Source organism: Arvicanthis niloticus, chromosome 1, assembly GCF_011762505.2.
Source record: "Arvicanthis niloticus isolate mArvNil1 chromosome 1, mArvNil1.pat.X, whole genome shotgun sequence".
Classification (NCBI taxonomy): Eukaryota; Metazoa; Chordata; class Mammalia; order Rodentia; family Muridae; genus Arvicanthis; species Arvicanthis niloticus.
The window spans coordinates 62,296,372-62,319,339 of NC_047658.1; the positions used below are offsets into that span (position 1 = coordinate 62,296,372).

General features: G+C 39.4%; 1 protein-coding gene across 28 annotated transcripts in view; it reads left to right on the forward strand.

The window, feature by feature from the left end:
• The window catches only part of Dlg2 (discs large MAGUK scaffold protein 2), a 1,841,012-nt gene extending 1,823,743 nt beyond the window's left edge, over positions 1-17,269 (forward strand). For all 28 annotated transcript variants that reach the window (XM_076937777.1, XM_076937790.1, XM_076937770.1 and 25 more), the window contains 3 exons: positions 7,224-7,333; positions 10,753-10,844; positions 12,654-17,269. In XM_076937777.1, coding sequence (XP_076793892.1) covers positions 7,224-7,333; positions 10,753-10,844; positions 12,654-12,760 — 309 coding nt within the window. In that variant the 3' untranslated portion in view covers positions 12,761-17,269. The remainder of the gene's footprint in view (positions 1-7,223; positions 7,334-10,752; positions 10,845-12,653) is intronic.
• Positions 17,270-22,968: the final 5,699 nt, after the last annotated feature.

Below are 22,968 nucleotides of genomic sequence, written 5' to 3' on the forward strand. Positions count from 1 at the left end.
AAGAGATGAAAAGAGCTGCTCAGCAAACCCTGCAGTGTAGATGCTGGCAATTCTGACTGCTGGAAAATTCCTTTTAGATAAACAACCTGAGATCTATACAGTAACCTTGTTTTGGAAAAGGATTTTCCTATCTTTCCCCAGAAGACATCCAACATGCCAAACCCAGGAGCTACCTAGGGGAAAGAGTTTCTGTAGGAATTTGGACTCCTCTAGAAGTCAGAAAATCTTATTTTCTCCTTTCTTGAAACCCCACATCCATCCACTCTACCAATGTAAGGGTAGATGGCTTGTGAATTCAGTTTAACCCAGCAGAGTGGCTGTGACAATGTAAGTAATAGGTAGTAAGACATAGGCAGGAAGTAGATTGGTTCTCTTATTAGGAGATGTCCTATATCATGTGTGGCTTCATGCAAGTGCCTTGACTAAAGGCAAGCACCAAGTGGTGCTTGAAAAATTCTGACATAGCTGTCAATTTGCCCATAAGCAACCAAAGGTAGGAGCACCAAAGAAAAACCTCTGACCAGATACATCAAACTCATCCTCATTCCTAGGCAGGCACTAGAGCTGAAAAAGAAAGACAACCAAAGACCCAGCTGTGACATCATCAACACTGGCTAAGGTCCTGCTCCTGGGCAGACATCATGACTTACACAGAAGCAAAGAACACCATGAGTCCTGCTACCCACCTCATGCACTGATCACACTGCTACCCATCACTATACCTTGGCAAGACTGGCAGGGAACAGCAAGGAGGGTGGTTTGCATTCTGCATCCCCCTCTCTCCATGCAGCACCTAGAGTCATACCACTGATCAGTGGGAAGATGCTTTAGAGTCTCATTACCAGAGAGCCAGAGATGCTCCCAGATCTTTGATAGAAATAGCATCGACAATACCTACCGCTTACCAGACAAAAACTCATATACATAAAATAATTTTTAAAACTTAAGAAAATTGCAGTTGATAGCCTCAACAACCAATTAGGTCAAATGGATAGAGATTGTATAAACAGCAAGACATGGTTTGGTTTAGGTTTTTTGTTTTTTGATTTTTATTTTGTTTGTTTGTTTGTTTGTTTGCCCCAATCAAACAAAAAATAAGATACAGCACAGAAGATGGGGGCAAAAGCTTCAGGGCACAGAAACCAACAAAAGAAAACTACACATACATAAAAGAATAGGTGGCTTTTAGGGCCCTGAAATAAGAATGACCAAAATACAATCTTATTGCAGAACACTGTAAACAGGATACCAAAAGTACAAAACGATTTTTTAAGCTGCTAGAAAAAAAATGGCAAGATGATTATCATAGACTAACAGCAGATTTCTCAACAAAAATTCTATTGTGTAAGAAAGACCACAGTGAGATAACCCAAGTCTGGAATGGAAAAAAAAAAAATTGTACCTAGCAAGATTAGCCTTTTAAAATGAAAGAGAAATGTATACCCAGCAAGACCAGGAAACACTGAGGTGTTTGTGACCATTAGACTAGCTTCACAGAAGCCAACAAAGATAAAAAGCAAATCTAAGAAGAGATACAGCCAGGTGTGGTGATTCCTGTTGTAACCTCGGCGTTTAAGAGCTATTGAAAGTTCCAGGACAGCCTGGAACTTTCAATGAGACTCTACATTGGGAGGGGCCAGGTGAGGAGAGACAAAGAACATCACTATGTAGTGCTTAAGGGAGTAATTCAACAAGAATATATAAAGATTGTAGACCTACATCCAGCTAATGTCAGAGCGCTCACTTTTATCAGCCTGGCTCTGGAGCAATGGCAGTAGAGAAATATAGCAGCACCAAAAATCTGTGCACATCAAAAAATGTCATGTGAGGCTCAACGACAATAGCAGTTAGACATGTAAAGTCAGGCTCCAATACAGTAACAGTAGAGGTACCAACATCTTACTTCCGTCAATGAAAAAAGATTATCCAGACCAAAAAATGAAAAACAAAGTCAATGGAGTTAAACCATATTATCAGTCAAATCAATAGAACAGATATTCACAAAACAATTCTATTCAAATTCAAAGCCATTGAAATGTTGTCCTGGATGTGTCATCAAAAGGAATGACACAAGGAGCAAACCATTAAAGGAAATTTTATAAATGAACAGAGAATGACCTCCTGAAAAAAAAATTAGAAAAAAATCTAAATATTCCCCTAAAGTAATGAAGATAACAATGCAACATACCAAGGCTATAACAAAGAAAAGGAAAGGAAAAGGAGGGGAGGGGAGGGGAGGGGAGGGGAGGGGAGGGGAGGGGAGGGGAGGGGAGGGGAGGGGAGGGGAGGGGAGGGGAAGAACTAACAGTGAGCAGCCACTTAAAATAGACAGAAAGAGAAAAGCATATTTCAATAAGTAACCAAACAACTTCCTAACTAGAGAAGCAAGAGCACCAAGTAAGATTAGTAGGAGGAAACAAAAAGAATGGTTATATGAGAAGCACGTGCTACAGAGTCTGCAGAGACAATACAAAGGATTCCTAAACCAAAGAGTTAGCTTTTAAAAAGATAAACAAAATTGACAGAACTTAAACTAGACCAAGAGAAAAGAGATAACCACATTAAAAGTCAGAGGTGAGACAGGAGACACCCCATCCTATGCCCCTCAGAAATGCAAAGGAGCATTGGAAATTTTAAGGGAAAACTGTATAATAATAAGTGATAAAACCTGGATAATAAGGAAATTTTTCTGACTACTTGTGGCTGCTTATCAAAATTGAACTGTAAGAACATAAAAACTCTGAATACAGCAATCACAAGCAATGATAACTAAACTGATTATAAAATGTCTCCCAAAGGGGGCTTATGAGACCTCACTTCTCCCTAAAGATCTAGAGGCAGTTAATGGTTGCTGGGGAGATAGAAAGATATATTCTTCAGTGTTGTAGTCACTAGTAAGCTTCTCCTGCTCTTGCAAATAACACTTCACCTGTGCTTCTATAATCAGCCCTATTCAAACTCACTAAATGAAAGAGGACTGTTGGGAAGAGGAAAGAGATTCAATGGCCATTGGACTGGGACAAGGGAGGGTAAAAAAGTTTGAGTATGTTCAAAATATATTACGACATTTGTATATGTATATAATGATACTAAAACTCGTGGAATAGAATAAACCATATATTACACATTGAAAAAGTGGCCTCCAAAAAAGTAAAACCAAAGGTCAATGGCTTCACAAATTTTTTTTTTTTTTTTTTTTTTTTTTTTGGTTTTGGGTGTTTTGTTTTGTTTTGTTTTGTTTTTCGAGATAGGGTTTCTCTGAGTAGTTCTGGCTGTCCTGGAACTCACTATATAGACCAGGCTGGCCTTGAACTCAGAATCTGCCTGTCTCTGACAAATGTTCTTTTAAAAGAGAATTAATGAATCTAGGTTTGCCTGTAATATGAGCACTTTAGAGGCTGCAAAAATAAAAACCAGTGTTCAAGACCAACTTCAACTACATCAGCATGGGCTATACAGGACCCTAACTCAAAACTTTACTGAGAGAGAGAGAGAGAGAGAGAGAGAGAGAGAGAGAGAGAGAGAGAGAGACACAGAGAGAGACAGAGACACAGAGAGAGACAGAGACAGAGACACAGAGAGATGACAACTCTCTCCTAACTAATTCACGTGTTTGAAAGAGTAGGACCTTCTAATTTTATTTTAAAGCCAGCATTATCCTACTTCCAAAACCATACAAGAATATAATAATACAACAATAGTGGGAAAAGAAATTCATAGACCAATATCCCTGAGGCACATAAATGTAAGAATTAATCATAAAATATCATTAAGTTAAACCACATATTCACCAATAAGGTCCAAACCATCTGAGAAGTGATGGATAGGTGCCTAATAATTGCATGTTTGTGAACAATCTTAAGTAATGTTTCAAGATCCTATCTCAGAATAGCAGGGAACAGAAAGGGCAGAAGAGAATTGAGAACTTGAGGTTCATTCACCATAGTCAAGTTGACTTCATCCTAGGGCTAAAATAAAAGCAATGCAAATAAAAATATAACTGAAAAACTAATTTAGTAAATAGCAAAATATAAAAATAACATAAATATCAGTAGGCTTTCTATATTTATGAATTTTCTAGGAAATTATGAAAATGACCCAATTCATAATTGCTATAAAATAGTAAGATGTCTACAAATAAACTTAACCAAGAAAGTAAGTTTTCCACAAGGCACTGATAAAAGACATTGAAAAGTCATAAAAAAAATGGTAAGTTTTTTTTTATGCTCATGGACTAGAGAATTAATATTGCTACTATCTCCACACTACCCATCCTCATTAATCTTGATTGGCAATTTGATGGAATTTAGAATCATCATAGCAACAAATCTTTCGGTATGTATACAAGAGATTATTCAGACTAGGTTAACTGATATGGAAGAACAACCCTAAGTGTGGGCAGCATCATTTCCCGGTGTCCCAGACTGAATAAAAGAATAAAAGGCTGAATTCTAGCATTTACCTCTCTCTGTTTCCTATCTATGGCCATCTGCTTCCTGCTTCAGCCACCATGACTCCTCCCCCATGATGGATTGCACCCTTCCTCCCTTAATTTGCTTCTGCCAGCAATTTTATTGGAGCAACAAGAAAAGTAAATAATATACAACCCAAAGTCACAATACAGATACAGTATAATCCCCATCAAAATATAAATGATTCTTCACAAAGCTTGAAGTAATTTAATCCTAAAATTTATATGAAAGCATACACATAAGAAAAGGAAAAACATGAGCATTACCAAACTTACAAAGCCATTGGTTAACATTTTAAAAAATGTATAAAAGCAAAAAGGAGAAGGGGGTATGGGATAGGGGTTCTCTAGGGAGAGGAAATGGGGAAAGGGGATGGCATCTGAAATGTAAATAAAATATCCAATAAAAAAAATAAATTAAAAAAAACTATTTAAAAAAAAAGAAAAGGAAAGGAAAAACAGCCAAAGCAAAAAGAGCAAAGATTCCAAATCCCATATTCAAGACATAGCACACAGCCAGATTAATTAAAGCAACAATGATTTTGCTTTAGACTGAATATCAGACACACAGACCAATGGAACAAGCTATAGGTTTGCTGAAATGAACCAACACATATACAGCCAGCTGTTCTCAATAGAAGTACCCAAAATATTGAAAAACGATAGTTTATTAAATAAAGGAAACTCTTTAAACTGGATACATTTGTGCAGAATTCTGAAACTTGACCTCATGCTGTACAGAAATCCTGTCAGAGTGGACTATGGAGCTAAATAGGAGACCAGAAATTCCTTAACTGCTAGGGGAAAAAGAACTTCAAGACATTGGATCAGGCCTTAACAGCCTGGAAAACATTTTTTTTTAATGAATAAATGAGATTACATCAACCTAAAAGGTTTGTGCACAGCAAAGGAAGTGCTGGAAGGATAAAAAGGCAAAGAAATCCTGGTATTTTGTAGGGAAAATGAGAACTAGCATAGCCATCGTGAGAGCAAAACTTCAAGACTAAAGCCAGGATTTGGCAAGTTGGCAGTTAGGAGTTCTTCTGGCTCTTGGATGAGACCAGAGTTTGATTCCTAGCACCTATAACTGTCAGGCCCCTGTAACTCCAGCTCCTCAGGATTCAATGTCTCTGACCTCTGCCATCACTTAAAGATATGCACATACCCCTGCACAAACACACATGCATACACTTAATTAAAAACAATAAATCTTAAAAACTAAAACTAGATCTACCTGACCCATCTGTCCTACTGCTGGCTACATAGTCAAAATATAAAATCAGCATATCAAAGGAATATTTCCAGGTCTATGGTATTTGTGGCAATGATATTAATACCTAGGACATAGAACCAACCCAGGTGTGTGAAGCAAATGAAAAACGAAAATCTAAGATAGATAGATAGATGATAGATAGGTAGATAAATAAATAACCTATCATCTTCAGCAAAATTGGAACAAGGGGATGTTATATAGGTTACATAAACTATTCATACTAAGACAAGTTATACATATTCATTCTCATATGTTAAACAGTATTGACCTCAAAAAACAGTAATTACTAAGAACCAACATGTTTGATTAGGAGAGGGTAGAAAATATATACTTGACATGATCAGTGCACACAGTAAACATATATGGAAATATAATGTTGAGCCCTGTTAATAGATAGAATTGATATCTTTACAGGAAGTTTAATGTCTGAGAACATACTAGAATGCTTCTAGTTTCTTCTTCCCAGCAGGTAGACTATCAAGCTGTATGAACTGTTTCTAGTAAGTAACCTAGAAGACTACATCTGTTTTTCTCTTTGAACATGTAAACTCGGCCTGTGTTGACTAAAAACTATACTGGCTAGTACATAATGAAACAGCATTACACCTTTCATGTAACCAATGTGCCTCACAGCTAGCAACCTTAGGATGTATTCCTTAAGCGATAAGGCATGAAACATCCTGGTGTGTTTCTCACAAGCACTAGAGCATTCGCTGTACTCTTCATCTTATAAAGACAACGTGCATTTTCCATGTATTACTGACTTAGGATTGGACCCATCTACATAAACATGCCTTTTATCTTGTGCAAAGTTCTCTTAGCCTCAACATAATAAGGCCATTTCTCCCCAGGAGGTAGAATGAGATGTGGCAAATCATTGTACTTTCCCAGAAATATTTTATGAAGTAGCTCCTGGCAGTGAGCATCCACTGCTTTGGAAGCCAAGTTCAATGAGGTGTGTTATGAAGGAGTAGGCTTTTTATCTGTTAACAGACAACTGTACATACTCACTGGAAGAGCCAGCATTAAACCACATAAAACTGAAGGTAATGCTTTTGTGTCTGCCTTCTATCATGGATGTATCAAGACAGAGTGCACATAAGCACTGAGCAAGTACATAGAATTGCTCAAGGCCGCTGTGATCACCATTTCTCCAGGTTTAACATTGGTTAAAATGATGAAATGTCTATTCTAACAACAAGTTCTGCCCATGCTCAAAAGCTGGCCTTCAGTCTTCCTACTAATGAGTTTAGGGTCGTTAGTCAATATGGTTAAGGCTTAGTATTTTCACCTGTAAAACACAGTCAGTAATACCTACCTCACACTTCAAATTATTTGTTCAAGTGGGATTTTTTTCCAGTCTTCAGGAACCTAATATTTCATACCTGTCTCTAAAACATGCTTTATTTTATTTCAATGGACACTGGCCATTTTTCTTGATATTTTTAACCTGGAATTTTTCTCTTATCTTTCTACCAGGGCAAACACTGTATACTTGATGTATCAGGAAATGCTATTAAGCGGTTACAAGTTGCCCAGCTCTATCCCATTGCCATCTTCATAAAGCCCAAGTCTCTGGAACCTCTGATGTAAGTAGAGGATAAATCCTCATCTGAATACACAGGAAGCAATAGCAGTTTGTCATAAAGGTTTTCAGATAGAAATGCCAGTGTCGATCATTTAGCATTTATAAACTATTATTTTATATTACTTTATATTTATATTGCTAAATATACTTATTATATAATATTGTTATAAATATAAGTATTGGTTATTAATGTTATTTGTATATTTTATCAAATATTATATATTTAATTCAATATATGTTAAATGTTTTGAGTCAATAACTCTTTACTACTATACAAATTGTTTTACATTTTCTATTTATTGGCAGCTTCATTTGGTCTAAGAGGTTTATAAAGGGATTGGGCAGTTATTTTAGCTGCCAGAAGACTATCACCTTTGTATTGTTTCTTAACTTTGAGAACAGTTTCACAAGTAAATCTTTAAATGTGTTATGTTTTGTTTTTATAAGGGGTACAAAGAATATTTCAGAATTTTCCATTGACATTCTACATCACCTTTAATAGAATTCTGAGTCTACATTAAGATATGCAGATGCTGGTTCTTCACAGAGCCGTCCCTAGTGACATCACTATATCCTTAATTCATCGTCTCCACATCTGTGCAAATACATAAGTATGGGAAATGCATGGTTCTGATGCTGTTTCAAAGCAATTCCACAGGTCTAGTAAAATACTTCTCTTCAAAACCAGTAAGCAAATTAAGCAGATATCCATGATCTGCCTGAACACCCATCTAGACAGTTCCCATACAGCAGAGAGACTACTGTAGGTAACGGTAGCAGAGCAAAGAGGCTACAAGCAGAGAGGTGTAAAGTGGACAGTGAGGCCAGATTTTTTTAACCAGTGATCTTTCATATAACCTTAGCACAAGTTGCTTGAGCTCCTCAAGGTTGAACAGTGTCACAGAGGCTCATTTGGTCCTTATTATATAGTACGTGCTCAGGAAATAGTATTATTATTGCAAACTACACAGGGTTACTTTTTAATAAATCACTAATTCAATCTTATCTTCATAAGACACATAAGCAGCTTCTTGGAGAAAGCCAGAGCTGAGGTCGGTGCCTTAGTTATAAGAGTCTGGCTTCAGCACTGCCTCCAGGAGAAGCAAAGACAGGCCTTGGGAGAATGTTGTTGGGCTGAAACATACACAGCACACTGGAAAACAATGCTTATGGAAAGATGGTAAAAATAGAAGGTACTTATTCCCAGAGATGAAAGCCATTGTTTTCTGAGGGTATCAGCTACCTGTTTGGTCTCCTCTGAGGACGAAGCTGCAAATTGAACCACAGTAGTTGGAATGGCAGCTGGGAGGATAAACTTCAAACGCGTAGTTGATCTCTGGGGAAATCACCAGAGTTGTAGCCTAAAAGCAGAGTACATCCGCAGAAGTAAAGGTAGACAGGGGATTTTACCAAGACCGAAAAATAAAACTAGGAAACCAACATGAAGAATATTAACCCCAATTACCACTTAGAAAATGTGTACTGGTGATTAAATAGTGTTCTTGTCATTACTCCAATGGCACTCGTTAAACTTCTTCTGTGTGTGGGGGGGGGGGGGGTGGGGATTTCATAAAGTCAGTTAAGTGATCACAATGTCATTATGTAAAAGTGATTTATAAGCTATAGACCACCACACAAAGCTATGCAATATTAACCTTAAGAGGAAAAAAGTGGTGTTCGCCTCTTGGGAACAGCATCATAAAAGCTCATTTCAGAAACAGAAATTAGACCACATCATAAACACACAAGAGACGGATGACTTCCTGGAGAAGGAAAGCCTGAGGGACCAAGAGCAGTGGCACATTTAGTCCAGTGTAACGCTGGGAGACAGCCCATCTGGTGCTCAATGGAAGATCTTCTTCTTTCCATAACTACCAGATGATTCATGTAGTTCTGCCTTAGGGCCCTGTCACAGGCACTTATCACCAAGGAAAACTAAACATGCCAAAGGCTGGATGCCACAATGAGGACAGTGTCTTTGGCATAATTTGCTGCAGCCATATCCATGGATTCCACTGCAGTGGTGATGACACACAGCCTTGTGCAATCTCATTACTAAAGGCTGCTGTTTGTGGCCCACTCTTTCCCGGGGTTTTACTTCAGGAGCAGTGCTGTCTTGAATTGCCCGTTCCCCAGGAAGGAGTAAAGCTCGGTCAGCTGGAACAAAAGCATAGGAGCTGTCACAACGAGACAGTGACACACCATCACACACATTACCTTTCCTGTGCATCATCCACCGAGCTGATTAGCAAGCACACAGCTGCCTCTTAGGAGAAACATAAATTCAAGGGCATATATGAAAGAGATATTTTCATAATATACTGCTTCCTGAATTCTGTACCTACCCCATAGCAATAAGAAGCTTTCCTGTGTCCATGTACCCTATCCCCACCAATGGTCTTTTATGGCTTTGTACCCATAATGCATTGTGTGTACCTCTACTTGTCTCTATGCCATAACCATATTTATTTGCCTCATCCACCACTTAGTCATCCACTCACTCATTTGACAGTTATTGAATCAAGCTCATGACATAGGCTAATGCACAGGTCATAGGCTTCTCCCTCAAAGAACCTAAAGCTTAGGTATGAACTCTGAGAAACACGATGAGACTATTTATAGCAACAAGGGTTTGGGAAATATGGAAATACTTACTTTATACTTCAGTTCTCAGTAACATCCAAACCCATGCCCAACTTCTTTCTTCACATAACCGTGTTTCAAAAAAATGCCAAGCTTTAGTATACTATGACATCGTAGACTGTAGTTGGGGGTTTCTGCTTATCCGACTTGGATGGAGGGTGAACAGTAGATCTGAAGAGGGATGAAGGCAAAAAATTAATCCTATAATGCTAGGACCTGAGAAGAAACAAGACTAGTTTTGGTGGGTATAGTGCTGCCTAAGGAACCCAGATAGACTCTCATCTTTCCTCCCTCTGACCACTTCTGGAAGACTGTCTTCAATTCATCCCCTATGTGTATTTTAGAGATGTGGAAACCTACTCAAAGTCAAACAAAGGAAGTCTGGGTTTAGAAATACAACAAAGTAGTCGTTGAAGGACAGTCTGTTCTGAGGGGGAACCTCAAGGGACACATAAGCACTCCATTTAAATGCTCTAGGGCCTACTGGAGAGGAAGTTTGTAGCCCTGCTCTAGGGACTGCAGGGAAGCAAACAGAGGCCACAGATGGCAAGGCGACAGGTTCTGCTTCAACCCTGTGCTGCACGTGAAGCCTGGCTTCCAGGAGAGTGAGCACCCTAGCACCTAACCCTCAATAACTGCAATGGCCCACCAATGAGCCCAAAATGAAGCCTTAACAGCTACTAGGATTAAACTATGCCTCCTCCAGGGTTCATTTTAAATTTTTGGAGATGTGGTATACTCTCTTTGTGTCCTAATATCAAACCCTCATTTTCTCAGGGAGATGAATAAGCGTCTGACAGAGGAACAAGCCAAGAAAACCTATGACCGGGCAATTAAGCTAGAACAAGAATTTGGAGAATATTTTACAGGTAAGTTTCCTTGGTGCCCTGGTACTACAAGAAAAGAAGATAAATTGCCTGGTGCTGTACTTAGAATAGGCTCCATGCCTGGTAAAGCTAGAGCCCAAACCCTTCCAGGTGAGGATGCCTGTACCCTTATCTGCCTTACCCAATTGGTTTAGAGCTCTGGATTCTCTCCTCCCTGAGTTAGCTCATTTCCAGTTCTCCACTGGCCCTAAACCATGAGTGGCAAATGCCCTGAGCTATCTCCTGCTATTAAGGAGATTTTCGGCATGCTACCTCATTAAACTATCTCCCTGATATTTTCAGAAAACTTGAAAATGAATGTTTTAAGACTCAAAATGGGCAGTGTCTACAACAGTTACTATCCTGCTATCTCTGCCTTGACGACCTCCAGACCCATCTCCTCATCATCAGCATGAGCCAAACCCACCTGGAGATGCTTCAGTTATCAATGTTTCAAGACTAATAATAGCTTTAATTTTTTTAACAATGTCTGTGGCAACAAGAAATTTGGGGGATAGAATATGAATTTCTTGTGGATGTCCTGAGTTCCCTCTTCTTCCCTGCTCTGGTGAAACACTGATTAAATCCAGAGAGATACCAGCCTTGGGAAAATTTATCTCACAATGGGTTCTCAATGATTGATAACAAGATACAGAATCTGAGATGTAGCGCAGTAGTGGAGTGTTCACCTGGCTTCCATTAGGCTCAGAGTTTGATCCCAACTTCCTCCAAAATAACATTCAATACAACAACTTCCCTCGTGAATTACTGGCATGAAGTGAAATAAAGATTGTTGCAGTTGCTTTGAGTACCAAAGGCACCAAGAGGGGCACTGTGTAATTATTTTTACTAAAGTTAATATTAAGGTTTCTCTTAGTAATGTGAGTGATTTTAAAAGAGCATTCAGGTGGGAAAAATCTAAGGGCTGGAGAGATAGCTCAGCAGTTAAGAACCCTTGCTACTCTAGAGGACCCAAATTCAGTTCCCAGGTGGGAAAATTAAGTCAAAATAATGACTATTTGATTCATAGTTTGCACTCTTGGGTAGATTACCATAGTGTGATCTGAAGATTGTTTTTGAAACATAATAATGTCAACTCTACTTCTATAATAATTTGTCTTGAAGCCTTGGTGGCATACAGAGAATACTGATGTGTTTGGGAAACGCAACTCCACAAGAGCATTTATTGAAGGAAACAACAAAATGTGCTCAAATCTCCACTGAGAGCCAAGTAGCTTAGTAATTTACAGCTTAGTGACTTATATTTTCTCTTACTTATGTTCCTTACCAGGTATTCACAGTATAAATAGTAATGTGAGACAAAAATCTTAATTTACCAAATAGCTTGGAGAATAAATGGTGTTTCTCGGTAAAGATTTTTGGAACTGAAAAGGTTAACTAAGCTTGACCTTCAAAGCTCTTATTATTTCCATGTCTACAAGACCTGAATTTCTGCCTTAATGAAAGTATAGAAACTCCACAGTCAAACGGGGAGCCTCAGTCTGAACTGCTGTGTGTTCTGCTCCAGCGCCTGGCTCAGAGCAACCATCCAGGAAACAAACAATGTGTTGCTGGAATTGTGAACAAACACAGAAAGCGCTAAGATTGGGACACATTTATTACTGACCTAGGTCATGGAATGAATGCCCCTTTTAAGCACCCTTGAGGTGACCGTACTTGTGTAAGCATCCTACATGTTTTCCCTCACTTAAAGGGGACATTAAGCCTCCTGATGAGTCTGTTACTGATTCGAGCTGTCCTTGACCCCAAGGCAATGCCTCCTAACTCTTACTATTTTCGTCTTTCTAACAGCTATTGTACAAGGAGATACCTTAGAAGATATTTACAACCAATGCAAGCTTGTTATTGAAGAGCAGTCTGGACCTTTCATCTGGATTCCCTCAAAGGAGAAGTTATAAATTAGCTACTGCACCTCTGACAACGACAGAAGAACATTTAGAAGAACAAAATATATATAATATAACACTTGGAGGCTTTTATGTTTTTGTTGCATTTATGTTTTTGCAGTCAATGTGAATCCTTATGAATGTACAACACAAACTGTGTGAAGCCATGAAGGAAACAGAGGGGCCGAAGGGTGGGACGGAAAAGACTTTACAGTATGCAGGAAGGCTTGGGTTTGCTCAAAGTACCAGGTGTAGGGATGAACCCTGATGGGCTCTCTGCCCTAGAGATGGGCAGCCTTCTCACCCCAGCAGATGTCCAGAGCTGATTTAGCTGCTCAGCTCTCTGTGTTTGCTTTAAGAAAAGTTGCCAGCACTTGAACCTTACCAACCTACACCCCTTACCCACCTCTGTAATTGGTACACTTTGAATTTTATAACTATGCACATCCTTTGATTTCCTAACAAGCAAAGGAAATAGGGAAAACAGAAAGGAGTCCCTTTGAAGGCGACATACTATCAGGGGAGGATGATTGCTTAGTTTCCTTGGCTGGCATGTGCAAAGACAAGCGTGTCGTGTGTGGAAGACTAACCTTACTGAGGAGGGGATTCCACCTGGCCTAGCTTTATGACTGTCAATTGTCTATTTTGCCATTTATAAGCTGAAAGAAGGCACTAAAGATGAGAATAATTTATACAATAAATATATTAAATGTATAGAAATGAATTTCTATAGGTTAAAAAGTTTTGTGAAATATTTTGTAAAGACTAAAAAACATTGAAAGACTAAATGTACGCACTCTCAGCAGATGATCAAATTCAAGAATTTGAGGCTGCACTCTCCCTTTTGCTGCCAATGATCCATTCAGAGCATCTGAGTTCCCTCCAGGTCTGACAAAGACTTCCCCTCCCTCCCCTCCCCCACTGCCCATGCACACTAGCACACTAGTGATACACTCTTACAAAACATGGCCCTTAATAAGTTGCCCTCATGGGTAGTTTTAGAAGAGATTTTTGTTACAATTCTTTAAGCCCATGGCTTTTCAGAGACAAACTCAAGCAAATAATCAAAAGGGAAAGATTGCTTTCCTCTAGTTAAATAGCCTGAGCCTGCCACGCAGATAGTCAAATAACTTTGTTCCTAGTTACTTGCATACAGTTCAAGAACTATTCAGTATTCTGGCAAACCATAAGTCATTAGAATTATCTTTTCTTAGTTTCACAGAGCAATTGAAGTGTTTTGTAACAGCCCTAGTTGGCATTACAAGGGGAGATCTGTCCTAAGATGCACTATTTCTCTGAGGAAGAGAAAAAAGAGAAGTTATCTAGTTGGGAGTGGTGAGGGATGCACTTTGTTTCAGTATATAGGGCAAAGAGAACCACAAGAAAAGGACGATTTATGACTTTGAGCTCAACCAATTGAATTGCCTTCCTTAGGGCTGCACCTGGACCAAGTTTATTTTTCTAACAATTATACTAATAATGATTTTAAAAGAGAAACCTCCCAAAGCCTATAAGCTGAAACACAGAGTTAGCTTCCCACTTTAGCGCTGATGGTGTCGTCAGCCTGGTTCTGCCCAAGGTGTTTAGAGAGAGACTTTTTAGTGTTATTAATAACCACTCATGTCTGGGTTCTATGCATGCCCGGATTAAGCCCCATCGCCTTATTTCTGGGGTACATCAAGACCTGGCAGGGATTCTGCCACACTGTGCAGCCAACCAGCACATAGGCTGGAGTACAAGAACAAAAGACAGAGCCATCAGAGTGATGGGGCTTCTTCTAAGTTAGAACATCGGAGCTTAAAACTGAGAGTCTCTTTCCAAAATCAAGGGTCATTCATCTTTTACTAAATACCATCATCTGCCCAGCTGCAGTCACCGAAACAAACATTAAATTGCAAAAGTAAGCACCTATCTATAGTCTTGAGGCTGCCTTTGCCAAATGAAGGGGTACCAAGCAGCCATGTGTATTTTTTTCCCTCAATTTTCTAGAGATAGCCTTAGAGGGCTCAAAATGCTAAAAGATGTGTCCATGTCTGCAACTCACCAGTTTCAGGTCACGGCCAACTTCCATCAATATAGCTCTCAGAAGTTTTCTGACACTAGAATGCCATTCCTGATCCCAGCTCCCTTTATAGGCCACCATGATAACTTCTTTGGTTTCTCCACTGAGCATGCAACCATTTACCTTAGAGGACTGTCATTAATGAGTAGATGTTTTCTCTAGTTGTGTGATGTGCTTTCCATTCGATAGTATTGCTGTGGCTGAGTACAATCAAATTGAACCACAAACCATTGGTTTTGTAGTCATATAATTATTTATTTTCCCAGTATAGATGCTTCTGGATTAGCATTAGCACTGATTTTTTATGTAGATTTATATAAATATAAATACATATATATTTGCTTGACAAATCACCAAGCGCATTGGTGAGAGGGTCTTTTCCTATAGAATTCACTCATCCATTTTGTTGTATTGTCCTGCGCTTCCCAATGTTGAGGTCTCTATGGCTCCAAAGAACTGGTGTATTTTGCAGTAAATCCAATGACATATACGGAAATGGCATGAGAGTCACCCAGATCACATCTGGTGCAAATGCACCTGGAGCCTTGGGCCAGACTGGTGCTAACACTGCAAACTTTGTCCGGAGCTCTCTCCAATCTGAAGGCTCGCTAGGGGCACAGTGTCACCTTCACATGCTGGGCCCTTTCGGAAAAGTGCCAGATCGTGTCACTGGTGCTATTTTTCATGCTCTGGTACAATGTGTAGCACCATGGGGGTCTCAGCTTTACCAAAACCCAAATCCCACCTGTCAGCCAATTATTGCTGAGGTAATCTCCTATTGCTCGTTTCCATGAGATATGATGGCCTACTCTTTGAAGGCTCTTTCTCCCAGACCCAAATTCAGGGGTTGGCTCTATCCATTTTGCAAGCCCATCTAGATGAAGCTGCACTCGGGTGCCTCTGTGAGCTGTCTTAGACCCTACTGCCAGCCCTTCAGGACGGAGTCAGTGGATGCTCTGTACACCTCTGGCGCTCATCATTTCTTCACCTTTTCCCTACTCATCTCCTCTCATCACCGCCTGTCATTTTGATCCTCTCTTTTTATCCTTCCTGGGTTGTTGAAGCTGCCCCTCCTCTCTCCTCTGTCTGCCTTTCTCTGTCCATCTCTCCTTTATCCATCTCCTGTTCGCCTTATTACTCCTTCCTCCCAGACCTGCCCACCCTCTTCTCGCCTCACATAGTTCTGATCATCAGTACATCCTGCTCCTAAGTTTTCCTGTCCTATAAAGGGCTCACGGCTGATTCAGACAGCAAGTCCACATGGTGGACTAATGACACAAATACTTGGGGTCACCATTTTACTTACTCAGCCCAGAAAGCAAAGCTGAGTGTGAGGCCCTGACCTGGAGCCAGCCTGCACCACTGCCCCGGCAGTGCTGATGCAAGAGCTGTGGGCCCCCTGGCACCTGGAAGCCTCCGCCTGGACAGTCTCCAGGAACACACTCCCAGCACCGCCCAGGCTGAGGATGCTTCCTTTCAACAGAGGCAAACTCTGGCCCCAATAACTATTCTAAGGAACCTCACTGAAGCCATGACACCGCCCTGGTTTGGAGAGAGATTTTTTCCCCTCTATATTTTTTTCCCGTTTCCATGTGAAGCCCCTCTGCTTTTCAGCTGGTGATTGCTCTGGTGAGACTGAATGGACTTGCTAGTGAAACGACATCTTTATTTTTCCTGTCTTGGTCCTGCCTAAAATTCCTACACAAAAGCATTTAAGTCAAGGACTAAGGCTAAACTGATTATCATAATGAGTCACTCCTGGGGAGACATCAGTTCCCTTAAAGCATGTGGAGTACCTCCTGTGACAACTGATTTCCCAGGAAGCTCCATAGAGAATTCTGTGGATATGCATTCATCATTTAAGGGGATGGGTATATATGGTGTGCATACCATGTATACACATTACCTGAGGTTAAGGGTCGATGCGGTTGGAAACACATACACACTTCAGTCTGTAAATATTCTTCCTCGCTGAAACCTGTGCTTCAGAAATCATTTCTCGTACAGCTGCACAGTTTCTTGTAGCGGCTGAAGACACGCTAAGACAGGCAGTGAATTTAGATTTAAGATCAGCTGAAAGAGTATGGTTTCTCCCTTGCAGCTCACAAGGACAGACAGCTAAAAGTGGCGAGGTTGACTCCCAGTGGGATGGCAAACTTTTCTTCTTTTCAAACTTGTGTTTCCTAAGTGTATCTTAACTTCTGAGTGCACCAGGTTGTACCCATTAGATCCTTTTACTATGACAGTTCTGTGCTTCTCTCTGACAGGATGTTTCTCCGTCAAGCTGTAAAATGCAGGAGGGGAGGGGAGGGAGGGAGGGGAATTACTCCTTGCCTGGCTGGAGTTTACGGAGATGCACAGCTTACACTCCTGTTAAGTGTAAATATTCAACACTTCCATTCCATTTGTGTAAAAAATAAAGCACACACGATTATAAAAATCAAGATGTATATTTCATACTCCGTGTGTCCGTGAATATTTATTGCATTTTCAGATGTCGGTGGCGGCCCCATTGTAAAAATGCTTGATAGAGTGTTTATGAACATGCCATGGTTTTCTTATATAAATATTAAAACATTTTCTACTTTGTAGCAAAATTATATTCTCCCAAAGTATAATTGTGTTATTTCATAAGAGAATCACTCATTTCTATTTTTATCCATTATGTCTGATCTCAAAGCAAAAATGAAATCAGAGTGTGTTTGCACTGAAAAATATTGGCACTGCTGAGAGGAACTGGCAGCGCTGCATTTACATATTTTTAAATATTTGATTATCATCTTGCCTGATTTAATCAGAATTTTTTCCAGGAATGAATAATGTATCAAAATGTATTAAAGGTTAGGCTTTCTAAGACATGCCTCTATATGAAGAAAAAATTCCCAATATCAGAAAATGCTTAGAATATGGTTTTTTTCTTTATCTCACTCATACTTAAGGCACAAAGAAAGGCCTAATTTGGAGACATAATGTCTTTATACACCCTAAGGCCACAAAATATAGCAGCACCAAAAATCTGTGCACATCAAAAAGTGTCATGTGAAGGAATCTATATCTGCCAGTCCTAAACCGTTTGGTTTAAACATACTGTCATCTTGGCATTTAGATAACACAGGTATGAAAGCTGAAGGTCCAAAACAAATTCCTCCCATGAAGAGGGTGAAAATGTTTCCATCAAGGCAATCACTCTCAAGTATGACATGTACAACCTCACCACAAATTGGAAAACCAATTCCAGAATCCTGCTCAGCTGATCATACCATCCTGGCCATCACTGTAAGCCAACAAAACTAATCAGAGATGCAGTACAGGGGTAAATAGAGCCTCTCCCTTTAACACATTGAGGCTGTAAGACCAGCACAGTACAGACCTCTGATTGCAGGAATTCTATTACTGTTAATATTCACGTAGCCTTGTCTGCTGTACTCTTAATGTTATTCTTCATAAAAGTAAGATTAATTTCAATAATAAGTGTCAATTCAGAAGAAAACAGCTGGAGGAAGTGGCCCTGATTTTTGTGTCCTATTTCATTTTCACATCATGATCTCACCAGAAGTCTCAAAAACTAGAAGTGAACTGCACAGCTCTGAACCTAAACAGGCTTAGCTAAGAATCGAACCTGTGTGTTAGCAAATATACAGACGAAACAAGGCACAAAACCAGGGAAGACCTGTCAAATGAAACACCTGCTTTCTTGATATAACCAGACACAGTCTCGAAAGGGAAGGGTGTCTTACACTGGTCAAGACAGATGGGACTTGTAGTACCAACCTCCTGCAACTCACCTTTCATAGGGACATCTCAGAGGCAACACTGCTATCATTAAACTGACCTGTCTCTCCCTTCAAACCTTACAACTCAAGTGTCAGATCTAGGCTTTGTCCCTAATTCCCCTTAGCATACTTTAAGACAAAGTTAGAATAATTCAGGGAGCTTTGCTAACAAAGAGAAATAAAGGCTAATCTGATGTATGAGTTTAGTGCCCGGCTCCTGGTAAACTTCAACACAACAATGGCCATCTTTCCCTCACTTCCCGGGAGTTCTCCCCAATACAGCCTCTGCAGAATCGTCCATCTGTGTCCATTGCCAACTCAAAAGCAGATGGATCAGGTGAGCTCTCTGCCCTTCACTCCCATATGCTCATTGCTAATGGAAGCAACTCACTGGGATTAACTGTGGTTGCTTTTTCACAGTAACCTTCAAAGAACAAATGATTTACAATCTAGGGGCTATTGTATCAGAACTTCCTGGTGAACGGGCCGAGTGACAAGTGTAATCTGTGGAAAGATTACTAAGACTAATGTGTCATTCATAAAACGCAAACAATCTGATGAATTAGGAATATAAAGTTGTAGAAAAGTGTGTCGTGTATAAAACTGGTAAAGCAAAACAGTAAGAATTGGAGTATTTAGGCTGGGGGTGGTGATGCATGTCCTTTAATCCCAGTACTCTGAAGGCAGAGGTTTGTGGATCTCTATGAGTTTGAGTCCACCCTTATCTATATAGATAATTCCAGACCAGCCAGATCTACATAGTGAACCTGGTCTCAAAAAAAAAAAAAAAAAAAAAAAAAAAAAAAAAAAAAAAATGTCCTAAAATACTCTCAGGCCAACATCCCATTCAAAAATTATCTTGCAGTTGTACAACTAAAATTTTCCAAGTATGACCAACCAGGTGGCTCAGTGGTGCTCGTCACATAAACCTAGCCACCTAAGTTTTGTCTCTAGAATCCACATGAAGACAGGAAGAGAACAAACTTCTCTCTGCAAGTTGCCTTCTGACCTCTACATATGTGCTGAGGCACACATGCTTACACACACACTCACACATCATGCACTTGTATACACAATGCTAATTAAGTCAAACTTCTAAAAAGTAAAATTTTCAAAGAAAAGAATTTTCCAGAGGAGGTGGAGTATTTAATTACTTATCATTACCATTCCTTATACTTTTGGTCAAACAATAAACATTTCCCTAAACCAGACCTATTTATATGCTACTATAAAAGATAAAACAAAGTACACAAAGTAGTCTGTTTTCTCAAGGAGTATAATTCCCATCCTAGACATGTAAAGGGAGAAAGTCACTCTAATTTAGAAACTCTGAAACAAATCAGAGAGCATAGAAAAACTGGAAGGATGACCTTGACATCTGGAAACCAACGCTTACCAGCTAGCAGTTTGTTCCATTGCTCACACAAGTGAGGAACTTCTATACAAAAGTGAGTCAATCAATCCCTCCTCCCTCCACTTTTGTTACAGATAGGATCTTGTGATACAGCCCTGGCTGACCTGGTACTCAGTATATAACTGTCCATGATGTCTACAAACCTGTAGTAAGCCTTCTGCCTCAGCTTCCTATGTTCTGGGATTACAAGTGTATGCCACTTTGCCAAGCTGTAAACTGAGTGCTGTCCTTTGCATTCCTGAGTCTGTCAATCCCTGTGCATCTCATTTTCCATCCAACTCTTACTCTCACCTGGCTGAACTGTGTATACTTTTATTTGATTTGGTTTGCTTTGGTTTGCTTTGGTTTGGTTTGCTTTGGTTTGCTTTGCTTTGCTTTGCTTTGCTTTGCTTTGCTTTGCTTTGCTTTGCTTTGCTTTGCTTTGCTTTGCTTTGGTATGGTATGGTATGGTATGGCTTGGTATGGTATGTTATAGTTTCATTCCATTCTGCAGCTTCAATTCCAATGGCACTCATAGCTATAAACTAAGTCCCAACCATGGGGTATGGTGATTTAAATGAGATGTCTCCCATAGTTTTGAACATTTAAATACTTGGTACTCAGTAGGTGGTACTGTTTGGAGAGGCTTAGGAGGTATGGTCTTGCTAGAAAAAGTATGTCACCACAGAAGCAGATTTTGACAGTTTAAAGACTCAAGCCATTACTAGTTCATTTTTTTAAAATCTGTGCTTGCAGTTTAAGGAGTGAGCCCTCTGCTTCCTGCTTCAGTCATCATGCCTTCACACCACCATCAATGGACTTTAACCCTCTGGAACTATAAGCCCAAATAAATTAATCTATAAGTTGCTGTAGTCATGGTGATTCATCACAGCAACAGCAAAGTAACTCATACACTTGTCCAGTGAGAAGCAGGGGAAATGGCTTCTGCAGCCAATGGATGCTGCAGAATGGCCCTGCATTCAACCCTGTATATCAGGAGCTTCCCACAAACCAGGAAAGCTGCTACCTGTGTCTCAATCTCTTCTACCATCTATGTCCACCTCTGGGAATTAAAAAAAGTCTCATCTCAAACACAGTCTTGAAATTCTGGGTGCCTAGTGCTGATCAAAAAACTTAATCCCCTGCACCAACAGAAGGTTTTGTCTATGTTCTTCAGCTCCAACACCATGCCAACCAGTGTCGCATGCCTCAGTTCAACAAGCATTTGCCCCAGTGAACAAAATGCATTGCTTTCATATAATTTAGCTCCAAGACTACAAATACTAAATCTATAAGACCTGACACCAGGGTTGTTCAACTCATGGGATCTATAGAAGATCTCCTTCACATTTTACATATCTAGAAACAAGGATATCTGTGCCATGAGACAAAATATTATCTGCATATAAGAACCTTCTCTTCCATAACCTGTGACTATGGGACCTCAGCATCTTGTACTCAAAGTCCTAAAGTATTTTTTGTTTGTTCATTGATCCTTGGAGAAGGTTCTCTTAGACCCACAGTTCCAAAAACGTGACAATCAGTGCTGCAAGCACCAGCACCACCAACTGGGACACTGGACCTAAGGAAGTCTCCCTTTTCTCAAAACCTTGAGCCTTGTTGCCAAATACACAGATGCATAGAGCTCAATAGAAGAACAGGTACAATAAAAAGAAAAGAAATTCAAACTTTATCCCAACAACAGAAAAAATCATCAAATAACAAAGACAGTAAGAGAGGCAGAGAGAAATTAAGACTATATCTAAGATTAACAAACTGTCAAGAAGCAGTACATGCCTCCCAACAGAAACCTTGGAATGTAAATGGATCAAATTCATCAATCAAAAAATAGATTTGCTAGATGGATTTTTAAGACCTAAATGTATGATACCTATAAAAACTTACTTTGCTAGTAAATATATAAAAGAAATTTAAAGGGTCAGAAAATATAGAAAACATAAATGGAAACCCAAAGTCAGAAGGAATGTATATGTTCCTATCAAATAAAGTATACTATAAATCAAAGACATAAGAAATTAAAGGTCATTTCATATTGATTAAAAAAATAAATTCAACAGGATGAACTAGTGTTAATTTTAAAATATGTGTGACCACCACAAGACCATTAAATACTTAAAGTAAATATTATTAGATTCAAAGGGAAAGATAGAATTCAACATGTCAATATTTGGTATTACATGACTTTTCCTGAGTAGACATGAACCAAATTTATTTACCTCAGGCAGAGCACCAATGGCAGATCAAAGAAACAATTCCACCACTTCTAGCTACGTAAGCAGTGAGTTTGTTTGGGGCTTCTACAGTTCTGGATAAGGGGTTACTTACAGGAGCATGGATAACTCTGAAGCAGCTGCCCAACCTGGAAAAGGTGCAACTCACGGAAGTATCAGGAGCTCCCTATCCCACTTGCCCAGGGCTTGACTGAGAACCATCTCCTGTCCGCAGGACTTATTTACTGAATTTTGAACTTTGAGGATGGGCCTTGTAAATCTTTTAATTTTTAGGAGTTTCCTGGGCCTTATAAGTTTTATTTACTTCCTGAATCATATGAGCCTCATTCACCCCTCCAGAGAAAATGCTTCAATTCTGAGGCAATGGCTACATATTCATATGTGTATAAATTCTATAAGTGTGAACAGAGTCATACTTACAGAAAATCAACAATAGCTGCAAAAAATTAGGAATACATTTTAACAAAGATAAAGGGGCCTTACAATGAAAACTATAAAACAGTGAGCAAAGAAATTATGGAGACACATATACAATAGAACATTATCTCATATTTAAGGGAGAGAAGAGTGAATATTATGATGTCTGTACTATCCTAAGTGGTCTACATATATATTGCAATTCTTCTCAAAATACAGTAACATTCTTCACAAAAATAGGATGAAAATAAACCATAACTAAAATTTGTACATAACTATAAAAGACCCAAATAACCAAAGTGACTCCGAAGAGGGAAGAAATA